Source organism: Pseudophryne corroboree, chromosome 11, assembly GCF_028390025.1.
Source record: "Pseudophryne corroboree isolate aPseCor3 chromosome 11, aPseCor3.hap2, whole genome shotgun sequence".
Taxonomy (NCBI): domain Eukaryota; kingdom Metazoa; phylum Chordata; class Amphibia; order Anura; family Myobatrachidae; genus Pseudophryne; species Pseudophryne corroboree.
In genome coordinates this window covers 304,731,205-304,755,875 of record NC_086454.1, presented here as the reverse complement: position 1 = coordinate 304,755,875, position 24,671 = coordinate 304,731,205, and the positions used below count along the sequence as shown (strand labels likewise).

Sequence of the window (24,671 nt, the reverse complement as noted above, 5' to 3'; positions counted from 1 at the left end):
TCGCGCCCAAATTGATGACCTGCCATTCTTTCCTGCCATAAAATAGCCAACGACATAGGAAAATACCAACAACCACAATCCAGGCAGCGAGTGTGGAGAAGATTCACACATCAAAGAGACTTTGGCCAACAGTCAGAGCCTCATAAAAGTTACAGACAAGACACACCCACTAAAACTTATTATTATTATTATTATTATTATTACCAGTTATTTATATAGCGTACACATATTCCGCAGCGCTTTACAGAGAATATTTGGCCATTCACATCAGTCCCTGCCCCAGTGGAGCTTACAATCTATATTCCCTATCATATGTACTCACACACACACATTCACACTAGGGTTAGTTTTGTTGGGAGCCAATTAACCTACCAGTATATTTTTGGATTGTGGGAGGAAACCGGAGTACCCGGAGAAAACCCACAGAAGCACGGGGAAAATATACAAACTCCACACAGTTAGGGCCATGGTGGGAATCGAACCCATTGCCTCAGTGCTGTGAGGCAGTAATGCTAACCACTACACCATCCATACTGCCCATAAAACTTTACAAGCTTCCAAAAACACCTGACCTACACTAGGATTCCGCCCACAGCCTTGAGGTTTAATTTACTTAATACTGGGTACACATTGGTCAATATATAGTTCGTTATATATCGACACACGAAATATAGCAAATGGATCGGCATTTTTGTGAGCGACCGCATTCACACACATACCTGATTGGCCTTGCTGCACAGATGATGCTGATTGATCTGAAAGATATATTGGTGCATGTGTATACGGGTGATCTGCTGACCGCCAATACACCGGCTGCAGGGACCACCGACGTATCACAGCTGGGCACAGGGACAGATTCGGGGACTGTGCTGCTCTCCACACTATCCAGTGGGCAGGCAGCCCAGTATGTATGTATGAGTGTAGCACACACACACACACACACACACGCAAGCTAGGTGTAGCGGGGCCGGTGCGATCAGTCACCGGCTGGGTACCGGCGCTCTGGTGCAGGCAGGTCACGCGTATGACCCCTGTTGCTCCGGCCTGGGTGGGTAGCTAGAGCGGGTGCGGACGGCCCGCAGCTGACATTCCAGGGCACTGGGCGATAATCAGTGACTGAGCAGCAGTGGCAGTGAGGCGGGAGGGACATGGACTCTGACGCGGCAACTCCCTTCCTATCACTTCTGTGTCCAGTTACTGAGGCTTCTGGCTCTCTGCTGCTGCGGAGTGTCACAGCGTAAGGAATATTACAGGGTGATAGTATAGAGCTGTCGTAGTGTGTGCATCATTGCAGAGGGCACCGGGCTGGGAAAACATGGGGCCTTAGGCAATGGGCATTAGTATACAGTAATTAACCACTTAAGGTGAGATGTATCAATCCTTGTATCTCCCCCCCCCCCCCCCCTCCTCTCTTTCTCTCTTATGATCTCTATCGGACAGTTAGGATGGGAAGTGGGATAAGTAATGAGTGAAGGGGGAGGAGTCAGGAATAATTCATAAACACCCCCCCTAAAAGAAAGTCTAGATCCGACCCTGGCTGGGTGGACAAATTGAAATGCCTGTACAGTTGTGATATCTTGCCTGACATATTGAGTTGTAGATTGGTAATGGTGTATAGCTTATCTACACGGCAGGTCTGTGGACAAGTTGGTCAGGTGTGCACCCAGCCTATGTTCATGGCAATCCATCAGTTTTTCTAGACGTTATATGCAAGAGTTTATCAATATTCAAAAGCTACAGGTAAAGCACGCATAGTATATATACAAGTGCAATTTGCAACTGTAAATATTCCCAAATCATTTCAGATCTCATCATAGCTGATTGTGTGTGTGTGTGTGTGTGTGTGTGTGTGTGTGTGTGTGTGTGTGTGTGTGTGTGTGTGTGTGTGTGTGTGTGTGTGTGTGTGTGTGTGTGTTCTTCTGGAAGGAGTGGAACAATGCTTCTATTCACCCCTGACTTTCTGTTCTTTTGTTAATAATCAGTACACATGGAACGCATTGCGAGGATACATCTGTACATATATTTTGGGCCTGTTCGGCTTAATTGTTTTGTGTAAAAGTCTTAACAAAGCAAAGGATGAAAGTGACAGCTATATTCACAGGAAGACAATGAAGTGTTGTGATCTCAGCTACAAATGCAAATCAGGATCAGACTGTTCTGTCTCCTCAGATTTGTCACATGCCTCAAACTTGCATGCTATATTTAAAAATAATGATAATAAAATATCCATGTATATGAGCTTTACTTATTGATAGGTTCAATAGTTTGTACTACAGATTGAATACTGGAAAATAGAGATCAATGATCCCTATACATTTGTTGTGGTTTGTTCAAATACCAGTCAGTCCCTAGAGTGGGTTGGATGGTATTTGAAGCTTTGTAGAATATAGCTGAAGTGGACCTAAAAGTAGAAGTGCACCTATAGTAAATATGTATAGAGGTGTAAACTTTTCTGTTTTTTCCCTCTAAAATACTGCGTGGCTAACTATAATTTATGGTTAAATTAACCAAGTGAAGTCTTGTTTGTGCGATTGCTTTGCCGGAAGAAATTTAAGTTGATCTCTGGTTGGGCACATGAATGTGTGATATTATTCCTGCCTAGTCTTCTGAAATGTTCTTGAGAACCCTGAATTAGGAGACGTCTTGGATTCCCTAGAGAGCAGGTGGAGTCTCTAAAGAACAGGCAATTCTCCCGCCAATAATGTAATCACATTATCATGCTCCGCCTCCTACTGCTCTAGCCCCTCCTACTCCATACTGGATGTGGGTGGGGCTTAATATTGCTCCTTCGCCACCCACTTTTTGCTGAGAACTAGGTAAACAAGCCCTACCCACCTTGTCTTTTTCTATCTTGCCACCTGATCCCGTGGAAGTATGGTAGAAAACAGTAGTCATGTCTGTATAGGTCCTTATTTGAATGATTTTTTCCATTTTGCATATGATATGCAGTGTTTGCATCGCGCTTTGCATTCGCCTGAGAGCTACACAGAAAACCATCTCTAAACACTCAGATGCAGTTAAATGGTTACATTTGAAAAAGGAACAAACAGAATGTTAAACATATTGTAGAAGATAAGATGACTGAGTAAATACTAGTGGACTTTGAGGTCCTGTAAAAGACCAGTGTTTGTGAACAATTCCCCCGTCTCCCAGCATCTGCTACCTGATAACCAATCCATTCTTAAAGCGCCATTTTCAGCGGTCGTAAATTAAAATGTTATCCCTTTATAATTTAGGGGTCTATTCATGAAGCAGTGAAAAGTGTGGAAAAGTGAGCCAGAAGTTGTCCATGGCAACCAATCAGCATTGAGGCAACATTTATAATTTGCATACTGTACAGTAGTACGGAGCAGCTGATTGGTCGCCATGGGCAACTTCTCCACACTTTTCACTTCTTCACGAATAGACCCCGTCTTGCGAGGTGACAGCTCTGTACAGTATTCTTCTAATTAGGCAAAATGAGTAGAAATTAAAAAAAAAAAACATTGGTGATCAACTGAAAAAATTAGTTAAGGAGTATAATGCATCTGCTGGCTTGTTCCCATTTCTCTTTATGTCATGCAGGCTATATATAGGCTTACCAAGTCCATGTCATTCCCTAATGAAGAGCCAGCGTGCACAAATCAGCAAGCACAAATAAAAGAAAGACAAAAGTTAAACTTAAATGAAGCCACTGTCTTTTCAGAGCAGTGCTGCCCAACGCCTATTGTTCCGCAACTGCAAGTTCGAGCATGCCCAGCCAGTTGGCATTTACAAGTGCCAATTGCTGACAGTTACCGTGGCCCTGACAGTTCTCTGTAACGTGCACAGAACAATTGCTCCAAAATATAAACAAGTATTCCAGGCTCATCTGTAGAGTTTTACGTCTTTGTGAGTGACATCAGAAGCTATTAATATCATGCAATTTGCCATCATGACAGTAAAGGTTTGTCTGATGGTTTTCCCAGACTGCAGAATGTCCAGTATCAACGCTTGCAAATGACATGAGTGAGTCAGCTTGGTTTCTCGTGGTAAGAATACTAGAACTCAGTGGAAATGTTTGCTTTTTACACCTATCTATCTATCTATCTATCTATCTATCTATCTATCTATCTATCTATCTATCTATCTATCTATCTATCTATCTATCTATTTATTGCTTATTTTTAAGATGCTTTCTTACTGGTAATTGCTGAGGGGGAGTATTATAGCAGCTGCAGCATTTCTCTTCCTGTGCAAAACAATATCTGTACAAGCTGCTAGCTGCCGCAGTCAGCTGCCACAGGGTGGGGTATCCTGTGCTTAACTGTACCAGCACTGGACAACAATGCATTGCATGGAATGAGTCTCCAGCCTGTTCCCATGTCATAGTAAATAACAGCTACCTATGGGGCATAAGGTGCATACACACGGTGAGATATTGTCTATGCCCGATTTTGACTATGCGATTTCCCTTGAACTCCCCTAGAGCCCAGAAGCACCGATATTGTCTATACACACGGTGTGATTTTGACTATGGCATACTTTGAACTAGATAGTCAATATTGCCTTGCCTGCACAGTCTATTTTTTCTTGCGATACCGATCCCGCGGGACCGCTCATCGGTATCGCAAACTGTCTACACGCGGTGCGATTTGCACTAACTCTGCTTACAATTTTGACTATATAGTCATAATCGTAAGGTTACATTGCACTGTGTGTATGCACCTTTAGATCTATCAGAAAGGCTTTTGACTACTACATTTTGGACCTAATTCAGACCTGATCACTCGCTAGGTTTTTTTGCAGTTCTGCGTTTGCATAGTCGCTGCCCATAGGGGAGTGTATTTTCGCTTTGCAAGTGTGTGAACGCATGTGTAGCAGAGCTGTACAAACAGATTTTGTGAAGTCTCTGAGTAGCCCAGGACTTACTCAGCCACTGCAATCTCTTCAGTCTGTCCAGGACCGGAATTGACGTCAGGAACCCTCCCTGCAAACGCATAGACACGCCTGCGTTTTTCCAAACACTCCCAGAAAACTGTCAGTTGACACCCACAAAACGCCTTCTTCCTGTCAGTCTGCTTGCGAACGCCCATGCGAATGGATTCTTCGCACAAACACATTGCTGAGCTGCGATCCGCTTTGTACTCATGTGACGCGTCTGCGCATTGCGCTGCATAAGCAGGCGCAGTTTAGACCTGATCGCCCGTTGTTCGAAAACGCAGCCTAGCAATCAGGTCTGAATTAGGCCATTTGTGCATTAGAATTCAGTCACCATATTTTCCCGTGCCCAGAATCTGCTGCCAGGGATAATGCTTTCCATTGATGTTTTCCTAGCGCTTGTGCAGTATACACTTATTACACTTATTCATTCCGAGAATGTACATTTACTGTACCTTTTATGAAGTGTATGGGAAAGTGACTTAATTACTATTCATCCTATTTTTGGTTTGGATTGATAATAATAGTCTATATAATTTTAACTTGAGCAAGGAAGCAATGTGATCGTTCCCATTCTGTGTTCACACGGTGAGATAAATCTGTAAGATTTTGAGTATATAGTATTAAGGAAAGTTAGTGCACAACTCAAGGTGTTAGGCAGCTTGCGATACAGATTAGATTCCGATGCGTGCTCCCGTGGGGTCGGTATCGTAAGGCTAGATAGACTGTGCAGCCGAGTCAATCTTGACTACCTAGTGTACTATCTAGTGCAAAGTATAGTCAAAATTGCCACTTAGTCAAAATCGTACATAGATAAAATCGAAAGTACAGATAGTCAAAATCTGTGCTATCTGGGCTCTGGGGGAATCAAGGAAAATCGCATAGTCAAAATCGGGCATAGCAAGGATCTTACCGTGTGTACACACCTTTAACAGGAAAAAATGAATGTTTTTTGTAACATGCCTCAGTGATGTCATAGGATCCTAATAAAACAAAAGGCAGCATTCTCATGTTTTTGGGTCAGGCTTAAAAAATGGTTTCCTCTAGGGATGGCCATCAGTGGGTTTAACATTGATGGTTTAAGTTTCTGGTCTACAGGCCAATCAGAGTCTGGGGCTGGGTCTTCGTGGGAGTCGGGGGCAGTGCTATGCTCCATGTCCTGCACCTTGTAAAAAAAATAAAATAAAATAGGATCTTGTAGTTTCATACCATCGATGGCGGGAAACCATCTGGTTCTCCCCCATCGATGGCAAAAGTATTCAACATCAGACATAGATCATCAATGATTTTGAATCGTCGATGGTCATCCCTAGTTTCCACCACTGGACTTCATTTACGAAAGGTAAAATTCCAATATGGCAGTACGGAGATCTTCTGTATGCAATTTTGAGCCTAGATTTCTGCCAGAGGACATGGATGTGCACAGGTGTTTGCTGTGGAGACGTTTGCTCCTGCCAGTGCGTGAGGTTGGGTAAAAGAAGAGGGTACCCTTGCCGTGTAAATCGGTGGGCCTAGCTTTGCTGATTGAATCGAGACGAGGTTTGTATGATGCCTGTTTATAGGTGTTCCATGCACCTAAGTGTGAGCTATGTGAATCATCTATGTATGCTGGTACAAAACCAAGGCATTTTGCAGCACTTTCCAGTTTGGGCGTTGGGAACACTATAGACAGCAGTCAATCAAACTAAAAGTAGACTACAAGAGGATTAGTTTTTACATAAGTGATAAAGCATAACAACATACAATAAGCACCCAAGACATACAATAAAGCTCTAACTTTTATTTAATAGCAGGAAAGTAATAAACAACGGTGCCTGCACCAAATGCTAACATGCAATACTTTGCTGGACACAGTTAAAGGAACTAAAGTTCTGAAGGATTTTCCCAGAAAAATAAACATTACGCACAGATCAGGTTCTTCCAACCTCATGGAATTATCCTTTCACGTCTATGCCATAGGCTTCTACCTCAGTAATTACAGAGGTTCGCATGTGCGGAACATGAGGGATTGTGCTTCTCAGTGCTAAGGCCATGTGTTTTAGCTACAGAAACGTCCTAAGTGCTTGTTCCACCCATACCTAACCCATTGTGTGATGCTTTATGGCAGAGAATTACCAGTTTTCTGGTAGCAGTGGCTAAATAATGTAGAATGTAGGAGCCTTTAATACTCACTGGCCGATTGCACGATCTCGTTCATATCTTTCATCTTTCAGTGTGTATGCACCAACGATGAACGATGCGCGTACCCACGCTCGTTTATCATTGGTGCCAGCTCGTTTATGCATGCAAGCCAATATGGACAATACCCCACCCCCCCCCCGCCAGCACCCCACCCCCCACCCCGTTGGGCTCCTCGGCTCGCAATCGGTCAGTGTGTAAGGCCCATTAGACCAGTGGTTCCCAAACTTTTTTGAATCACGGACCCTAGAGTATGAAATATTTTCTCACTGCACCCCTAGGCCAAGAGTTTCTTATTGAGATATTCAAGAAAAAAATCCTAAATTAAGTAAATTGTGTTTTTATATCATCCGTAGGGCTAGGTATGTAGTGAGGAACAGGATTCACTTTTGCTTGTCCACATATTATATGATTGGAAGCCGTAAGCACTGGGTTTGTCTATTACATTGACCATAAATAATTTGAATTGGACCTGGACCACCATCCCAAAGCACCCCTGCAAGTACCCCAAGGCACCCAGTTTGGGAATCACTGACTTAAGAGTTCCAAGAGACTTTTCAGCCGCTGGCACTAAGTGGCCCAGTGTGTGGGGGTATTGTGGACAACTGGGCCCTGCATTGCCGAATGTTCCCTGCATGCCAACTTGAAGGCGTGGCTGTGCTTCTTTCATCACTAAACCTCAATCCCGGGCACTCTAATGCATTTTGTCCTAATGGACCGGGTAGTGTGTTTGGAGACACTATCCACTGCCGAGTCAGTGTTCGCTGAATTGGGTGTAGTTTGATATTGCAATTTACATATTCACAGCACATTACAGTGAGGCAGGTAAGTGCACTTGTGGGAGAGGTCCCTGCATATCTGAGTGGCCTCCACCTAATTGGGAGATTAGGCCACTGTGCCTTTAATAAACAAAACAAATACGCCAAAATCTTGTTTTACCTTTACTTCTTCTTTCCTTGTTATTGTATTGTCTTGATGTCGTTTATTTGTAGAGTGATTTTCACTTGTACAACCTTAGGTCTTTTTTTGTTTTATGTTTTTTTTCAAATCTTCTAAAATAAAAGGTAATTTTTTTTTTGGTATTCAATTATGGACATTAGACAAATTTAATCTAATACTGCCAGTCTGTAACCAGACATGAGCTAGCAGTGCTGGGTTGGTGGCGGCACGAAGATGTTCCTTTACTATTGCTTGTAAAGTGATTTCTCATACGTCCTAGAGGATGCTGGGGACTCCGTAAGGACCATGGGGTATAGACGGGATCCGCAGGAGCTTGGGCACACTAAAAAGACTTTGGGTGTGAACTGGCTCCTCCCTCTATGCCCCTCCCCCAGACCTCAGTTAGACTTTGTGCCCAGGAGTGACTGGACACATACTAGGGGAGCTCTACTGAGTTTCTCTGGAAAAGACTTATGTTAGGCTTTTTTATTTTCAGGGAGACCTGCTGGCTACAGGCTCCCTGCATCGTGGGACTGAGGGGAGAGAAGTCAGACCCACTTCTTTTTAGTTAAGGGCTCTGCTTCTTAGGCTACTGGACACCATTTGCTCCAGAGGGTTCGATCACTTGGTTCGCCTAGCTGCTTGTTCCCGGAGCCGCGCCGTCACCCCCCTCACAGAAGCCAGAAGAAAGAAGCCAGGTGAGTATTGGAAGAAAAGAAGACTTCAGTGACCGCAGAAGACTTCAGTAACGGAGGTAACCGCAGCGGTAGTGCTGCGCTCCATGCTCCCACACACCAACGGCACTCACAGGGTGCATGGCGCTGGGGGGGAGCGCCCTGGGCGGCATGTTACTGAGGGTCAGGATCGCTGGCAAGGGGACATACTAGGTGCCCGGGCATCGGGTATGATACCCCGCCAGTGTAACGCAGCTGTCGCGCTGCGCGCCATTGCTCCCTCACACCAATGGCTTACGAGGGCGCAGGGGGGGCGCCCTGGGCAGCGATATTTATATATGTATATATACAGGGGGTTATCTGCTGTATATAGACCCCCCAGCTCAATATATATATTTATTTTAGCGGGCTTAAGCGCGTCGGGAAGGGGCGGAGCTTAGCCCTCACAACGGAGTCAGCGCCATTTTCTTCCATGTCCCCGCCAAGGCTAGGTTTATAGTACAAAGGAGGGGGCACAGTGTTTTTAATTCTATATGGTGAGAAATATAGCACTATGTTCAATAATGGGCGCATAACCATTGTTGTGGTGCATGAATTCTGTGTTTTCCTGTCAGATTACCCACTATAGGTTTAGTCGACATATGTCGACATGTGTGAGGGCTCTGTCACAAGCTGCTGTGGGGATCACTGTCGGTATCGCCGACGCCTGTCGGTACTTGATTCGGAAGATTTAGTATCAGCAGGTTGGTGGTTGTATGCTTGTAAAGTAAACACGGTATGGGAGACACAGTCGTATGTGGGTGCCCTGTCGGCATCAACTGTATTTACTGGGTGAAAATTAACATGTTGTAACTGAATTATACCTGTATATATGTTTATAGGTATATGTGAGGGGAGTGTTTCGAAATTATATATGTATGCTTCCCTCAGACCCCTCGGGGTTCCAAGAATGTTAATTTTGCCTACTTACTATTAACCCTGCTGTCGACGACTACTAGGTTTTCTGTCGACCATAACGTTCCTGGTAGATCCACAACTGGGGCGTGTCAGTACATGATTATACACATTCAGAACACATTACTGTCACTAGGGACCTTTTGGGACCGGACAATTCACTTATGTATATGTATATGTATATATATATATATATATATATATATATATATATATATATATATATATATATATATAATATATATATATATATATATATATATATATATATATATATATATATATATATATATATATATATAGTGTATTACGTTATGGATATTCATGAATGTTGAAGTAATAGTATTCTTTTTCATGTGCTAGTCGTTCTGTTGATTAAGCTCTACGTCGGCAGTGTCGAGTTGGTCTTCAATCCTCCCGAGGAGTCCGAAGGTTTATTCTCTTCCCGACGCGGAGAGAATACTGTGGAAGTCAACTCCTGGTCGACACGAGGCCCTGTCACAGAGGATCGTATACAGGAAGCTAAGTGATATTTTCTTTCTATGCTTTGAGCTTGTTTACATTACCTGCACATGAGGAAGTGTTTATATTCGGAAGGGCATCCAATAGAATTAACCTAAAGTGTGTAAGGTGTTCCTCCTGTTGGTTCTTCTTTATACCATTGCGGCGGCTGCTGTGCGTATACAGGAGGTGTGGCCGGGGAAATGCTGAGGCTGTCTCCGAGAGATACTGGAGTTTTTCCCTGGGACGGTGTACCACTGTTTGGGGATACCTCAGTTCAGTCAATTCCGGGGGATACTGCTGGTGATTCTAACTTCGTGAGTTAGTCTCCTTCACAAGGGTTGGTGACGCATTCTTTGGTGGGATGTAGTCGTTTTAACCAGTTCGATACCGTTCTTTTTCCTTTTCTGTGCTGACAGTGGAAGGTGAAAGAGGTAAGGGTTCTGCAGCTTTGTTCGGTTCGCAGAAGGGGATGTCGTCTGTTTCTACCACATACATCACATGTAGCGGAGTCTACCTGGCTGGAGGCCACCCTGGTGGGACCTCGTCTACTACTTTTCAGTCAGTCCGGGAATAGACTAGGTCCTGTGAGTTAATTATAAAATCCTAAGGGGGACTTTCTGGTGTTACAGATGTTTCCCCTCACTGAAAGACAAAGATTTCTCCTTACGACGTTGGGCTACAGGATGGAATCTCTCAGACCAGGGAGCTCCAGCACGTCAAGATAGTAAGGGGTTTAAAGGCGTTTTTTCTCCGCATTCAGCTTACCTGGGTGGATATCCAGGAATGTCTTTGCCATTTCACCGGAGTGATGGCAGTAGGATGGTATTCTTTCCATAGTAAGAGCCATCGTTATTCTGTAGGGGGGCACTCTCCTGATTAAGGCGAGCTCAAGTCTCAAGTGGTGCAAATCGTCGTTTTCTCTCTGACAGTTCTTCGACACAGGGGAAGCCTGTTATTCTCAACTACGCAAACGTCGGAGGTGGGTATCAGAGTAGATACGGAACGGTTGCAGTTCTGTGTGTTCCTGTGGAAAGAGGTCTGAGGATCCGGAGTCGGATCAGATTTGTAGTGACAATCCGTCAATATGTTCCGTTGATGAAGAAGATGGGTGCGGCCTAAGAGGCCTTTTTCGGTGAGCTGGTCAAATGCCAGAGTGGTTTTCATGAGGCCAGTTAGATAGGTGGCCCGGGTCTCCCCTGCACATGCGCCGGAATATAATCCTAATAGCCAGGATATCGCTCCTGTGGTGTCTGCTCTGTTCTCACCTCCTAGAGGGACGAAGGTTCGGAATCCAGGATGAGATCCTGGTGTCCATGCATGCAGATTTCCGAGACTGGGGAACAGTCCTTGCAAGGAAGTATTTCCAGAGGAAAAGGTCAAGCTGGGAAGCTTGTCTGCAATAAGCTTTCGTGAATTAAGAGCTATTTTCAATAAACATATGCTTCATGATCTGCCCGTGTTAATTCTGTCGGACGATTTGACAGCAGTCGTGTAGGTAAACCGCTAGGGCGGAACAAGGAGCAAAGCGGCAATGGCTGAAGCCGAAAAAGGTTTTCCGCTGGGTGAAAAGACTGGTAAATGCTATATTAGCAGTCTTCGTTCCGGATGTGGACGATGGAGAAATAGATTCCTCTGCAGACGCGATCTCCATCCGGGAGAAATACAGTCGTCATCGAGAAGTTTTCACTGAAGTGACAAGTCTTTGAGGAGTGCCTCAGGTCGACATGCTGGCGTCTCACCTCAACGAGAGATCTCAGGGATATTGTTCCGGGTCAGGGGACGCTCAAGCTATAGCAGTGGACATCCTCCGGACACCTTGGGTGTTTTCAGTTGGTCTATGTGCCCCCTCCGTTTTCACTCTTCTGAAGATGATAAACGTTAGAAGAACAAAGGTTCAGGTGATCCTCATTGTTCCGGTCTAAACGAGGAGGGCTTGGTATCCAGTTTCTTCAGGATTTACTTGTAGAAGATCCCTGGCCTCTTCCTCTACGTGAGGAACTGTTACAACAAGATCCGGGCGTGTATCAAGACTTACCGCGGCTGCGTTTGACGGCGTGGCGGTTGAACGCCATATCCTAATCAGAAAGGCTATTCCCAGTGAAGTCATATCCACAATTCTTCAGGATAGATAAGAAGTAACGGCAGAGCCTTACCACCATGTTTGGAGACAATATGTGTCTTGGTGTGAATCCAAGAAGCCGACTACGGAAGACTTTTGGATGGGTCGTTCTTCTCCATTCTTTGTAAGCAGGTGTGGGTGCAGGCCTAAACTTAGGCTCCATTTAAGTGAGGTTTTTGGCCTTATACACTTTCTTTCAAGAAAGTATTGGCAACCTTTCCGGAAGTTCGGACCTTCGTGAAAGGAGTACCGCGCATCCATCCTCCATTTGTGCCCCCGTTGGCACTGTGGGACCTTGACGTGGTGTTGCGTTTTCTTGTGTCACACTGTTTGGAACCTTTGTGTAAGGTTGTGTTAAACATTCTCTCTTGGAAAGTGGTCATGATATTGGCTTTGACGTCCACAAGGCGGGTGTCCGAAGTAACGGTTTTGTCTCACAGGAGCCTGTTTGATCTTCCATGTGGATAGAGAGGATTTGAGAACTCGGTTAATAGTTCTGCCAAATGTGGTTTCTGGGTTTCGCAGAAATCAACCTATTTTGATGCCGGTGGTTACTTAAGCTGATTCAAGGTCTCTTGATGTAGTCAGAGCGTTGAATATTATGTCGCCTATTTGGCTCAGATTGCGGAAACAGAGGTTCTGTTTGTCCGGTATGCTCCCAGCGTGATTGGGGAGCCTGCCTCTCTGCAGTCTGTTACACGCTAGAGCTGTGATCCGATTCGGCGTGCTCGTTCTACGGCTGGATTGCCGTTACCGAATTTGGTGGTGACCCATTCTACTAGGTAGGTGGGCTTTTCTTGGGCGGATGCCCGAGGAGTCTCGGCGATTCAACTTTGCAGAGCAGATACTTGGTCGGGTTCAAATCCTTTGCTAAGCTCTACAAGTTGGTACCCTGGCTGAGGGGGATCTCATGTTGCTCATTCGGTGCTGCAGAGTCGTTCGCACTCTCCCGCCCGGTCTGGAGCTTTGGTATAAACCCCATGGTCCTTACGGTGTCCCCAGCATCCTCGAGGACGTATGAGAAAATAGGATTTTAATACCTACCGGTAAATCCTTTTCTCTTAGTCCGTAGAGGATGCTGGGCGCCCGTCCCAGTGCGTACTGTGTCTGCAGTAATTGGTTATGGTTGCACTCTGGTAGTGTTTCTTTCTGTCAGCTTGTTGCTGATGTTTTTCATGCCATGGCATGCAGTGTTTTCTTATTGGTTGTGTTAACACACAGGTTGTGTTACATATAGTCTCAGCATGTGGCTGTATATTTTTCATACCGTGGGCTGGTATTCTATTGTGTGCCACGTTTTGCGGTATGTTCGTGGTGTGAGCTGGTATGACACTCACCGTGTTTAAATTATAAATTATTTCCTCAAAATGTCCATCTCTCCTGGGCACAGTTTCTATAACTGAGGTCTGGGGGAGGGGCATAGAGGGAGGAGCCAGTTCACACCCAGTCAAAGTCTTTTTAGTGTGCCCAAGCTCCTGCGGATCCCGTCTATACCCCATGGTTCTTACGGAGTCCCCAGCATCCTCTACGGACTAAGAGAAAAGGATTTACCGGTAGGTATTAAAATCCTATTTTTATTCTTCCAATTCTCACTGGTTGTTGTGTTTTTGTGCTGCACTGTTATATCAAAACATGAAATAAACCTCTGCTGGGGTTTAGATCATTGTTTATCCAGAATTTGATATAGAGGAAGTGGGTATCCAAATTATTTTGAGTACAGTAATTGTTATGATGAAAGCATGTGTGTTTATGTGTACTTATATACACAAGACACATTATAATTGAGCTCCTTGGGAGTCAGCTAAAGCTACAGGTACAGGACTAACAAATGTATCATATAAGTGCTTGGTAGATGTCTATCTTTAGTGTGTTTGCAGCCCACGTCAAGAGACCCCATTTTTCTGCAGATATTCAGGAGTTTGTGTATGTATATACAGATGTTCAAATCTGGCACTCCCATATTATTTATTTATTACCAGTTATTTATATAGCGCACTCATATTCCGCAGCGCTTTATAGTGAGTATTTGGCCACTCACATCAGTCCCTGCCCCAGTGGAGCTTATAATCTATATTCCCTACCACATGAAAACGTACATACATTCACGCTAGGGTTAATTTTGTTTGGAGCCGATTAACCTATCAGTATATTTTTGGATTGTGGGATGAAACCGGAGTACCCGGAAGAAACCCATGCAAGCACGGGAAGAATACTAAAACTCCACACAGTTAGAGCCGTGGTGGGAATCTAACCCATGACCTCATTGCTCTGAGGTGGTAATGCTAACCACTACACCATCCGTACTGTGGAGGCTGGCCATACACCTAAGCATCGGCCCTCCATGTCCCAGTCCAGCACTGGGAGGCTCATTACATTATATACTATAATGGGGAGGATGGAGAGAATCGAACCCATGACCTCAGTGCTGTGAGGCAGTAATTGCTACCCATCCTCGATGCCGTATAAGTACTATATGCTTAAATTAGCATTAGAACTTCATTGTATTTTAAACATTGATAACACGTCTGAACACTACAGGCAGGGCCGGACTGGCCTTCTGGCGCTTCTGAGAAATACCAGAGAGGTCGATGGCCTGATGGGCCGGCCTAAACGCTTGGCCACGCAGCTTTCCTCAGCAAAAAGAGAGCCAGGGGCTGGCTGAGCCGCTCCGCCAATATAGATGACACAGCTACCTGTGTGCCATTGCTGTAATTCTCAGTGTCCCCAAATGGCATGAAAGTTTCCAAACTATAGCACTGCACTAAAGGGTTTTATTGTCAAGTAACATGAGCATCAACGTTTCTGGGTCACACATGACCCTGTCATCAGGGTGATTAAAGGTAAATCATTCTGATGACAGGGTCCTACGTGACCCAGAAACATATAACTGTACATGAGGCCTGTTTATCTTATCTTGTCTCTCCCCACTGTCCACGCTGGTGTTTCCTGCCTTATGCCAGCTGCAACCAGAGGAGACTTGATTCATCTGTTTGTCTCGGGGAGCTGATTCAGGTCATTACCTCAATATTCGGCTGCACACATTACTGAACAGTGCAAGATTTTCCAGCTCACCTTGATGGGGTGCGAGAAATCCCTGTGATCTTGCGGGTCGTGATGTGCTGTTTCAGAATGACATATTTAATGAAATCACCTCCTCGAACTTTAAAAACATGTCATTTGAAGACACCACTGCTTTATCATGCAAGTTGAAAGTTGGACCATTGTATTGTCTTCAAAACCTACATATTTGCTTATATACATTAAATACGTTTGCTTACCAGTTTGTGCTAAACAAAAAGAACTGTTTTAGTTACCTATTCATTATTACTCTGTAAAACTACATATCCCAGCATGCCCTGTGTAGTCCCATGCCCCTGCAATGGTCTTGCTTTACGCTTTTGCTCGCCATACTTTGTTCATGCGCCCACTATATGCGCCCTGACTACTTATTAATGTATGAAACAAACCTCATACTTCAAATATTTAATAATAAATAGTGAGAACATCTATCCTAATTGATTGGAATATGCTACAAACTCCTCTGATGCTCAGATGAGGCCTCCTCTCTACCTTTGTGAGAACAGAGTTTCAAAGTTGGAACCTGAGGAAGGAGCAGTAAGCATGGAAATGGGGACAACCCAACATTGCATGGCCCGTCTCACTTCTGGGCCTAAGAGCTCACCCCTTGCACCCAAGATAGTCCCACCCCTGGTGTAATTCATACTTGTACCATTAAATGGGGAAGGTCTGCTGACACCTATTGCCCTTGGCCTTAAGGGGGGTACTCACGGAGCGATCGCTGCTTAAAATCTAAGCAATCTGACTAGATTGCTTAGATTTTAAGCACGATCGCTCCTTGTGTAGCCGCCTCAGCGATAGCGATGCGCAGCCCCGCGCATCGCTATCGCTGCTTCTAGATTGGCCTGCATGCAGGCCAATATAGCGGGTCGCTCACTTCACCCGCTGGGTGAAGTGAGCGGCCCCCCCGTCTCCCCCCGCACGCTCAGCACAGATCGCGCTGTGCTGAGCGCCGGGAGAGATGTGTGCTGAGCGGTTCGCTCAGCACACATCTCTCTGACATCGGCCAGTGAGTACTGGCCTTTAGGCTATCACTTCAGATACCCCATTTAAAAACAACCAGCAGCTGCTTCCAGCAAAGTAAATAAAGAAAGCAGGTAAAAAAAGAAAAGAAAAAGAAAGTTGTTTCTGTACAGATCGTACCGCCTGATAATGTCTTTAAAATAAATAATTTCATAAATACATAAAAAAATAAGAACGTTAATTAATGTAAAAATAAGATTTTGTTGTATGTGTGTGTGTTTGTGTGTGTGTATGTGTATATATATATATATATATATATATATATATATATATATATATATATATATATATACAGGTTGAGTCTCCCTTATCCAAAATGCTTGGGACCAGAGGTATTTTGGATATCGGATTTTTCCGTATTTTGGAATAATTGCATACCATAATGAGATATCATGGCAATGGGACCTAAATCTAAGCACAGAATGCATTTATGTTACATATACACCTTATACACACAGCCTGAAGGTCATTTTAGCCAATATTTTTTTATAACTTTGTGCATTAAACAAAGTGTGTGTACATTCACACAATTCATTTATGTTACACATACACCTTATACACACAGCCTGAAGGTCATTTAATACAATATTTTTAATAACTTTGTGTATTAAACATAGTTTGTGTACATTGAGCCATCAAAAATCAAAGGTTTTACTATCTCACTCTCACTCAAAAAAGTCCGTATTTCGGAATATTCCGTATTTCGGAATATTTGGATATGGGATACTCAACCTGTATAAATCAATCCTGATTTCTGATAGTAGAACCTATTCTGTATTTCAGAGTTCTTTGTAATTGGACTCCATGGTATCAAAGGATGTGCCTGTCCTGTGTTTATGTCTATAGGAAAATGTACAGACATACTAGGGCAAACATAAGTTGTATCCAAGGGAGCAGTGAGAGCATAGGTCTGGTTTTGAGCATTTTGAGTTGCTGATTGACATCTCTGTTTTCCAACAATTTCTGGAACCGTAGATTGTTTTTGTGACATAAGCGAAATTTCGGTGACGTAGCTTTCTGGGCCCAGGTTTCTTAAGTATAAAGTCTGAAGTTCACTAACGTTCATTACCGGATTGCTTTACTCCTCGCTCAGATCACTGCCTTCCTGCCCACAATGTAAACATTTAACTTTTAATGACCTGTTTCTGTCTTCAGTCACAGGAAGTCTGATGTATACGTGATGTCAGGCCACCTTCTGTGTAACAGTAACCATTACTAAAGTCTTGTCTGTCATCAGTGATGTTATTACACACAAAAGCTCTGATGCGTATGGAGAAGTTTCTGCATCAGAGACTTTTGCCCTGTGTCTCACATCCTGCAGTAGTACTAGTAAGCAGTTATTTGCCAGTCTTCGGTCATTGTGCGAGAATGTGTGTCAGTTTTTGTCTGATTCTGACATCATAATTGCTGAACATGTATATTTATTCTTATTCTTTCCCATGTTACTCATAATATAGACTATGATTTAACAACTAAATATTGCATAATTGAAGAGCACCTATTACTTAGGGGAGGGGGGGGGGGGGTACACATTTTTTGTGTTGAACCAATGAGAGTCAAGCCTATTGGTTTATTAATACCAGTGACATTGCTGAGGTATGGAGGCTTTTTATCTATATGCTGAAGCGCAGTTGCAAGTTGACTCTGCACTGCGTTTACGATGATTCCCGTGAACAAGACGCCCATGCCTTGTTCTCTGTGATTTCTGTACTCTACAAACAGGTGCACAAATCTCCAGGAAAATGGCGGCCGCATAGTTTTCCTGGTGACTTGTGTGGCACTGACATGGGATTCTGGAGAGGTAAGTATACTAAAGGGGTGTGCGAGGTGGGACCCCTGGACCCAGGGAATTATGTGCACCCATTATAGATACACCATTATAGATAAGCCACGGTATACTCACATTTAATACGTACCTACCAAAATGTAGACATGTGAAATTGGAACAAAATAAGACACCCTGTTCCATCTAAACTGTGCCATGATCCAATCAGAAACACCCACTGTGAAAACACCCACTTTTGAGGTCCAACATTCTAGCCAGTTGAGAGGTATAATACATGGAACAATTAAGAAATTGTAAACAAATTTAGCTGCTGATTATCTTATAATAGATACTAATTAATATAATAAGATATAGTGAAGGTCTGTCTAGGAAACTCCTTATACCAGGATTGATCTGGTGATATGGGAACATATATTCGCCAACAGTATAGAAATGGATTGTTCATTATATAAGTGTAGTTTGATGTTGTAGTTATGACATTGCGGTCATAATAAAAAATTGTTTGGATGCCTTTCAGAAGGAATGGTATCCGTAGGTACAGTTACACAGATTGGGGGAATTAGACGGATTGTCGTGTATTATGTTAGGGAGACTTCTATTCCTATAAGGATACATGGGCCGCTGCTTTGCTGAGACTTTTGTTTCTGGATGAACACAGACGGAGGTCAGAAAGGGTCAAAGTTTTGACAGTGGATCATAGTTTGCAAATGCTTGCATAAAATACCACCATGCAGGAGGTAGCTCATGTCACGGGGAACATATATATATATTCTGGATTTGCCTATAGGATAGTCTTTAGCAAAGTGATAATTTTCCTATTGGGTAATAAATGTAAATGTTGGTCCTGGGTCCACTTGTGTTTCATTTGTTTGGGCTGCTGTCCATCAATCAGTTTTGGCAGGCATTGAATATGCTGACTACTTAAGGCAAATCCGCAAAGGATAGGAAAAGGATACCTAGGCAATTATTCTACATTCAAAAACAAAAAATGTTTGCATTTGGTGAGGTTCCAGATTCATATCACGTAAACAATGAGTAGAATTTTGCATATGCATTTGATTGAAATTCTTCATTTTTGTAAATGTAATTAAAGGAAAATAACTAAACGGCTACTTTGCACAGACAGAAATTTGCTAGGTCGCTGGTTTGTGTGTGTGTGTGTGTGTGTGTGTGTGTGTATGTATGTGTGTGTGTGTGTGTGTGTGTGTGTGTGTATGTATACAGGTTGAGTATCCCTTATCCAAAATGCTTGGGACCAGAGGAATTTTGGATAACGGATTTTTCCGTATTTTGGAATAATTGCATACCATAATGAGATATTATGGTGATGGGACCTAAATCTAAGCACAGGATGCATTTATGTTACATATACACCATATACACACAGCCTGAAGGTAATTTTAGCCAATATTTTTTATAACTTTGTGCATTAAACAAAGTGTGTATACATTCACACAATTCATTTATGTTTCATATACACCTTTTACACACAGCCTGAAGGTCATTTAATACAATATTTTTAATAACTTTGAGTATTAAACAAAGTTTGTGTACATTGAGCCATCAAAAAACAAAGGTTTCACTATCTCACTCTCGCTCAAAAAAGTCCGTATTTCGGAATATTCCGTATTTCGGAATATTTGGATATGGGATACTCAACCTGTGTATATATATATATATATATATATATATATATATAAAATAAAGCTTCTTTTATTTTAGTAATGAGTAATTTTTTTGTTTTGTCTTGTTTTTACTCCTAACAATCAAATTGAAGCCATCTTAAAATCTGCATATTATATCACTACTACTAGAAAAGGGGAATGTTTTTGGTTACACTGAAGTTGAATTATCTTTACGTACACTACACAATTTTCATGCATATAAGAACACAATCTCTGAAAGTAAGAAAATAGGGGAGGGGGGAGAGATCTCTTGCAAAATTCTGTAAGTTCATTCCGTACTAAGGAAATGCTGTGGTTTGTTTTGACTTTTGCAAATTCTCCTATGTAATTATAACACAGGAGCTTGGAAAGGTCATGTGGAACATAATTTGTTTATAGACTAGGACTCCGGTGAATTGATCATTTTCATACTGGATTATAAACGTCAAACACCTTGCGATTCCGTCCTGGCATGTGACCATTTATGGATAATTTGTTTACGCATCTGTTTTAGGACTATGTCCCAATGGCATTGGGAGAGAATTTGACATAGTTGAGGCAAATCAGCAAAGGAAGTAACACTAGGTTAGGGACAATAGTCAGGCATGAAATACAGTAAACACATGCGTTTGGCGAGTTTCTATAATGGAAGCGCTGCTGTATGGCCGGCAGATTGCTAATGAATTCACTATCAGTGTGTAACATGGCGACACTTGTAGCCTTATGCAACTTCCCACAATACAGGCCAAACTACTAGCCTTCACATGTGCTCATTTGTTTACAGTCCACTCTGCCTATTCCCCACAATAAGTATTGCTAATTAGCAGTCAGGTACACCTGCCCGTTTAAATTTCCTGTGCCACACACAGTGAATGCTATCATGCCCACACGATGATGCAAACAGGTCGTGTTGGTTTATGTGGGTGTTTGCCTTACAAGAAAAGGATACAGCACAGTCATGACTCCTCGGCCCTGTTCAGTCAGCGATGATTCATGCCATGTAATTTGCCATTGCTGTGACAAGATGAAGAGTGAGAATTATTTTCCCTGCGGAAGTGATCATTCTTATATCTCATTAATGAAATTTGATTTTCGGTGTATCAGTGTATTGGGACTACACAGAATACTTGGAATTTACTTAAAACAATATGATGTGTAGCTCAGAGCATCCTACATCCCAACTACCAATGGGAAAGATTTGCTCTGTATATATAGAAATGATATAGAAATAGGGGATATAGGGGGGGGGGGGGGGACATGTATCGGACCTTCAAATAATGACAGGTGGAAATGTTTCCCATAACAACCAATCAGATTCCAGCTATCGTTTTATGAAGTGTACTAGATAATTAATAGCTGGAAGCTGATTGGTTACCATAGAAGGTTTGATATCCCCTCCCTATGGTCCCCTTATATTTTCATTGATGTCATGTGAATATTGGCAATTGATTTATTTTCCACGTTCCCTCCGAACGGCCGTAAATGTCTGCATACATGGGCAGGCACAAGTTCTATTGTGGGGGATCAGACTGGACTGATCTGGCATTCAGGCAGAGTACACGCTGACAGACCTTGGTCATCTTTAGACCACTCCTTCTGCCAGTCCAAAATAGAGGAGTATTGCGTTTGCCAATTTATTTGGAGCCTACATCTTGGGGCCAGCTTGGTTTAAAATGACCATATTACCTCTTCAAAGTACTGCATGTAGTTTCCACTTTTTGACAGTGGTTGTGCAACACTGTAAATATTTTTGTTCCCATGAAACATTCTCTGATGCACGTACAGGAGATTAGCTATTATGGCACATATAGAACCTAAAACCGTTTTACAGAATTTTGCTCCAAACAGTAGAGCAAGGCTGCTACTCTAAAGGTGGGTACAGACTAGACGATGTGCTCTATGAGCGACGTCGCCTAGTGTTCCCCCCCCCCAGGCCGGGCGGTCGGCGGCAGTGCATATACACTGATCGATATGACGACCATATCGCTCAGTGACATCACGCTGAGGTCAGGCCGTGCAGGCAGCTCTTGGACGACATTCCAAATTGAGCTGCATGCACAGCTGACAGCGAGAGTCTTCGGCGGCATGCACACTTGCCGATAAAGTAAGCGACGTCACTCAGGAAGGGTGAAAATGAGCGACGTTGTTTACTTTCTCAGCAAATGTGTGTATGTACCTTAACTCTGAGAACACTTGTAAATAAAGGTTCTATTAAATAAATAAATAAATACAGGTATATGATCTATTATCCAGGTGATAAAATAGCGTGTAAGAGTTTTGGTGGCACTTTGATAAAGAGTGTATTCTGGCAATATTTTATAGGTGGAGGTGGTGGGAAAGAAACTGGAAACGAATAAAGTAGTGGGTGCAGCCAAGGGAGACACCAAGGCAGTGGGTTCGGGAGACTGGGAAATTGTGGTGCAATTGATGCGGCGGGAGATCTAAGCCGGGTGCCGACTCTGGGAAGGGGGGAAACTGATAAGCTCTGTTTTGGACTTGGTGAACTTAAGGTAGCATTAGGGCATTCATGTGGAGACAGCAGAGAAGACCATTGGTTATATACGAGAGAACAGAAGTGGAGGGGTCAGAGGGCAAGAAGTAGATTTGGTGTCATCAATGATCCTGAACCAGATTAAGTACATTTTTGAATCTCTATCAAAGAGATGTACAGTGGAAGAGCAGAGAACCAAGAACACAGCCTTGTGTGACCCCATCAGATAGTGCGAGGGGAGGAGGATATTCCAGTGGTAGCAACACTAAGGGCTTTTCAGTAGGTAGGAAGTATACCTGGAGAAACCGTGTCATGGCGTGAAAGGTGTGAAGGATAAGACACACAAACACAACACAATAAAGGTGTGAAGGATAAGAGTGTGGACAATGGTGTGGAAACCAGCAGAGAGATCAGGAGGAGGAGTATGGACTGGTGACCTTGCATTTTGCTTTGTGTAGGTTGTTGAACACTTTTCTGAAAGATATCTCAGTGGAATGATGGGTTTGAATGTCCAATTGCAGAGATTCGAGAATGGGCTTACATAAATGGCCATACATATGTCATGCAAATGGTTTGGATCCAAAAGGGAGGAGACTATTAGGTGGTTGTAGAGAGAGACTGGGTCGATGAAGATTTTCTTAAGGAATGGTGAGATGAGTGGTTATTTGAAGGGGGATGGAAAGGAGCCAGTAGAAAGAAATTAGTGGAGAGATGGGTATGCAGGGAGAGACTGGGAGAAGTTGGGAGAGAATATAGACAAATTAGTAGATTGTAATGTGGATGATGAGATGAGGACCGAGACTAAGGGAAGATGTACTAAGCCTTGGAGAGAGATAAAGTACCATCCAATCGGCTCCTAACTGCCATGTTACAGGCTGTGTTTAAAAAATGGCAGTTAGGAGCTGACTGGGTGGTAGATTATTTCTTTCCACTTTATCACTCTCTATGGGGTCTATTCATAAAGAAAATGAAAACAAAATTGCTACTTATCACTATACATCACATCGCTTTGATGCGATGTATAGCTGTAATAAGTAGCAATTCATGTATACACCCTTTCCGACGATGTGCTGCGGTGTCTGGGACTGCTGCGGTGAGGTAATCTCCAGCGGTCCCTCCCTGCGATGCGTGGAGTCCAGAGTCGGGTCCCTTTGCACATGCGCACCTTGTTGGCCTCCCAGGGGGGCGCAGTGGTCGCTAGGAGGTTGGGGGCGGAGCCAGCGCCAGGTGCCGAGCAGAGAGCAGGAAGCATTGAGCTTCCCTGCCGTCTCCGCACCACAGTTCAGGTTACGCCATCCTGAGATGGCGAACCTGAACTCCATGGAGAAGCGGAAAGCAGAGCTTTCCACACCTTCATGAATCGCACTCACCATACAAAGGTATGGTGATGCAATTCAGGCACAGAGCGGGGGTGCCGCTGGAGAAGTCAGACTTCTCCACGGTAACCCGCACTGTGAATTGCAGTAGGCAGAGAAAAGCCCTGTTTAACGCAAAACAGGGCTTTTCACTGCTACATGAATAGACCCCCAAGTCTTAGGGTGGAATTCAATTATTTGAAAAGTCGGTTGGGTGTCTATTTTTTCCTATCTAATAGACAGGGAAAAACAAAAACAGACACCCAACTGACTTTTCAAACAAAGTGTTGTTGTTTTAGTAAAAATGAGAATTGGATAGGATTTTTTTTTTGGGAGTGTTTTAATTCGGTAAAACTGAGGCCAAATTCCAAATTTTTTACTAATAAAATAACGTAGATATGTGAGTTTTTTTTGTTGCCGCAATAAAGAAAATAATTCTTATTGCCCCATTGTTATATGTAGGGGAAAATATTTTTTTACTGGGATTACAGGTACGAAGTCAAAGGTATGATGTTGTCTTGACAGATGGCTGGAATATACAGTTTATACATTTTCTATGTGCATTGGTGTCCTTGGCTGCTGCCACTGTGTACAGGTACAGATACACTTTAGTGGTGATTTATATCCAATAGCGTTGTTTTGAGAAATTATGTTCTAATATGTATATTTTTTTTTTACTTCATTCCGATGATCCCTTCTGTTTGTGGGATTTATAATGGCATATGTAGCTTGTCATAACCACGTATGGTTAATTTCGGTGACATGCCAGCCATTTAAAATCTGTGGATTTTTATACATTTGTTAGAAGACATGTACAAAAGGTCTTCGTTGGGTGAGCTCTGTAACACTAGGCCAGGGGGCCTCGCTCCCCACTATAAAAGTTGTTTTGATGTCTCTACGCAACAGTGCCAAGGGAAAAATGTATTACACAGAAAGCCTTTCACACAAACATCTGCTTAGTAAATCATCATAAACAGCCATATGTCCTCTGCTTGACTCCTGCGCGT

The 24,671-nt window shown here is 43.2% G+C and overlaps 1 protein-coding gene across 5 annotated transcripts in view; it reads left to right on the top strand.

Moving 5' to 3' along the window:
• Window positions 1-24,671, top strand: part of CMIP (c-Maf inducing protein) — a 206,378-nt gene that overhangs the window by 65,800 nt on the left and 115,907 nt on the right. Inside the window, exon 1 of one of the 5 annotated variants that reach the window (XM_063945564.1) lies at window positions 3,929-4,010. The exons of the other annotated variants lie outside the window; for them this stretch is intronic. Within the exon in view, the coding sequence (XP_063801634.1) occupies window positions 3,984-4,010 (27 nt within the window). The 5' untranslated portion in view covers window positions 3,929-3,983. Of the gene's footprint in view, window positions 1-3,928; window positions 4,011-24,671 lie in introns of those variants that run through there. 5 annotated transcript variants of the gene reach the window in all.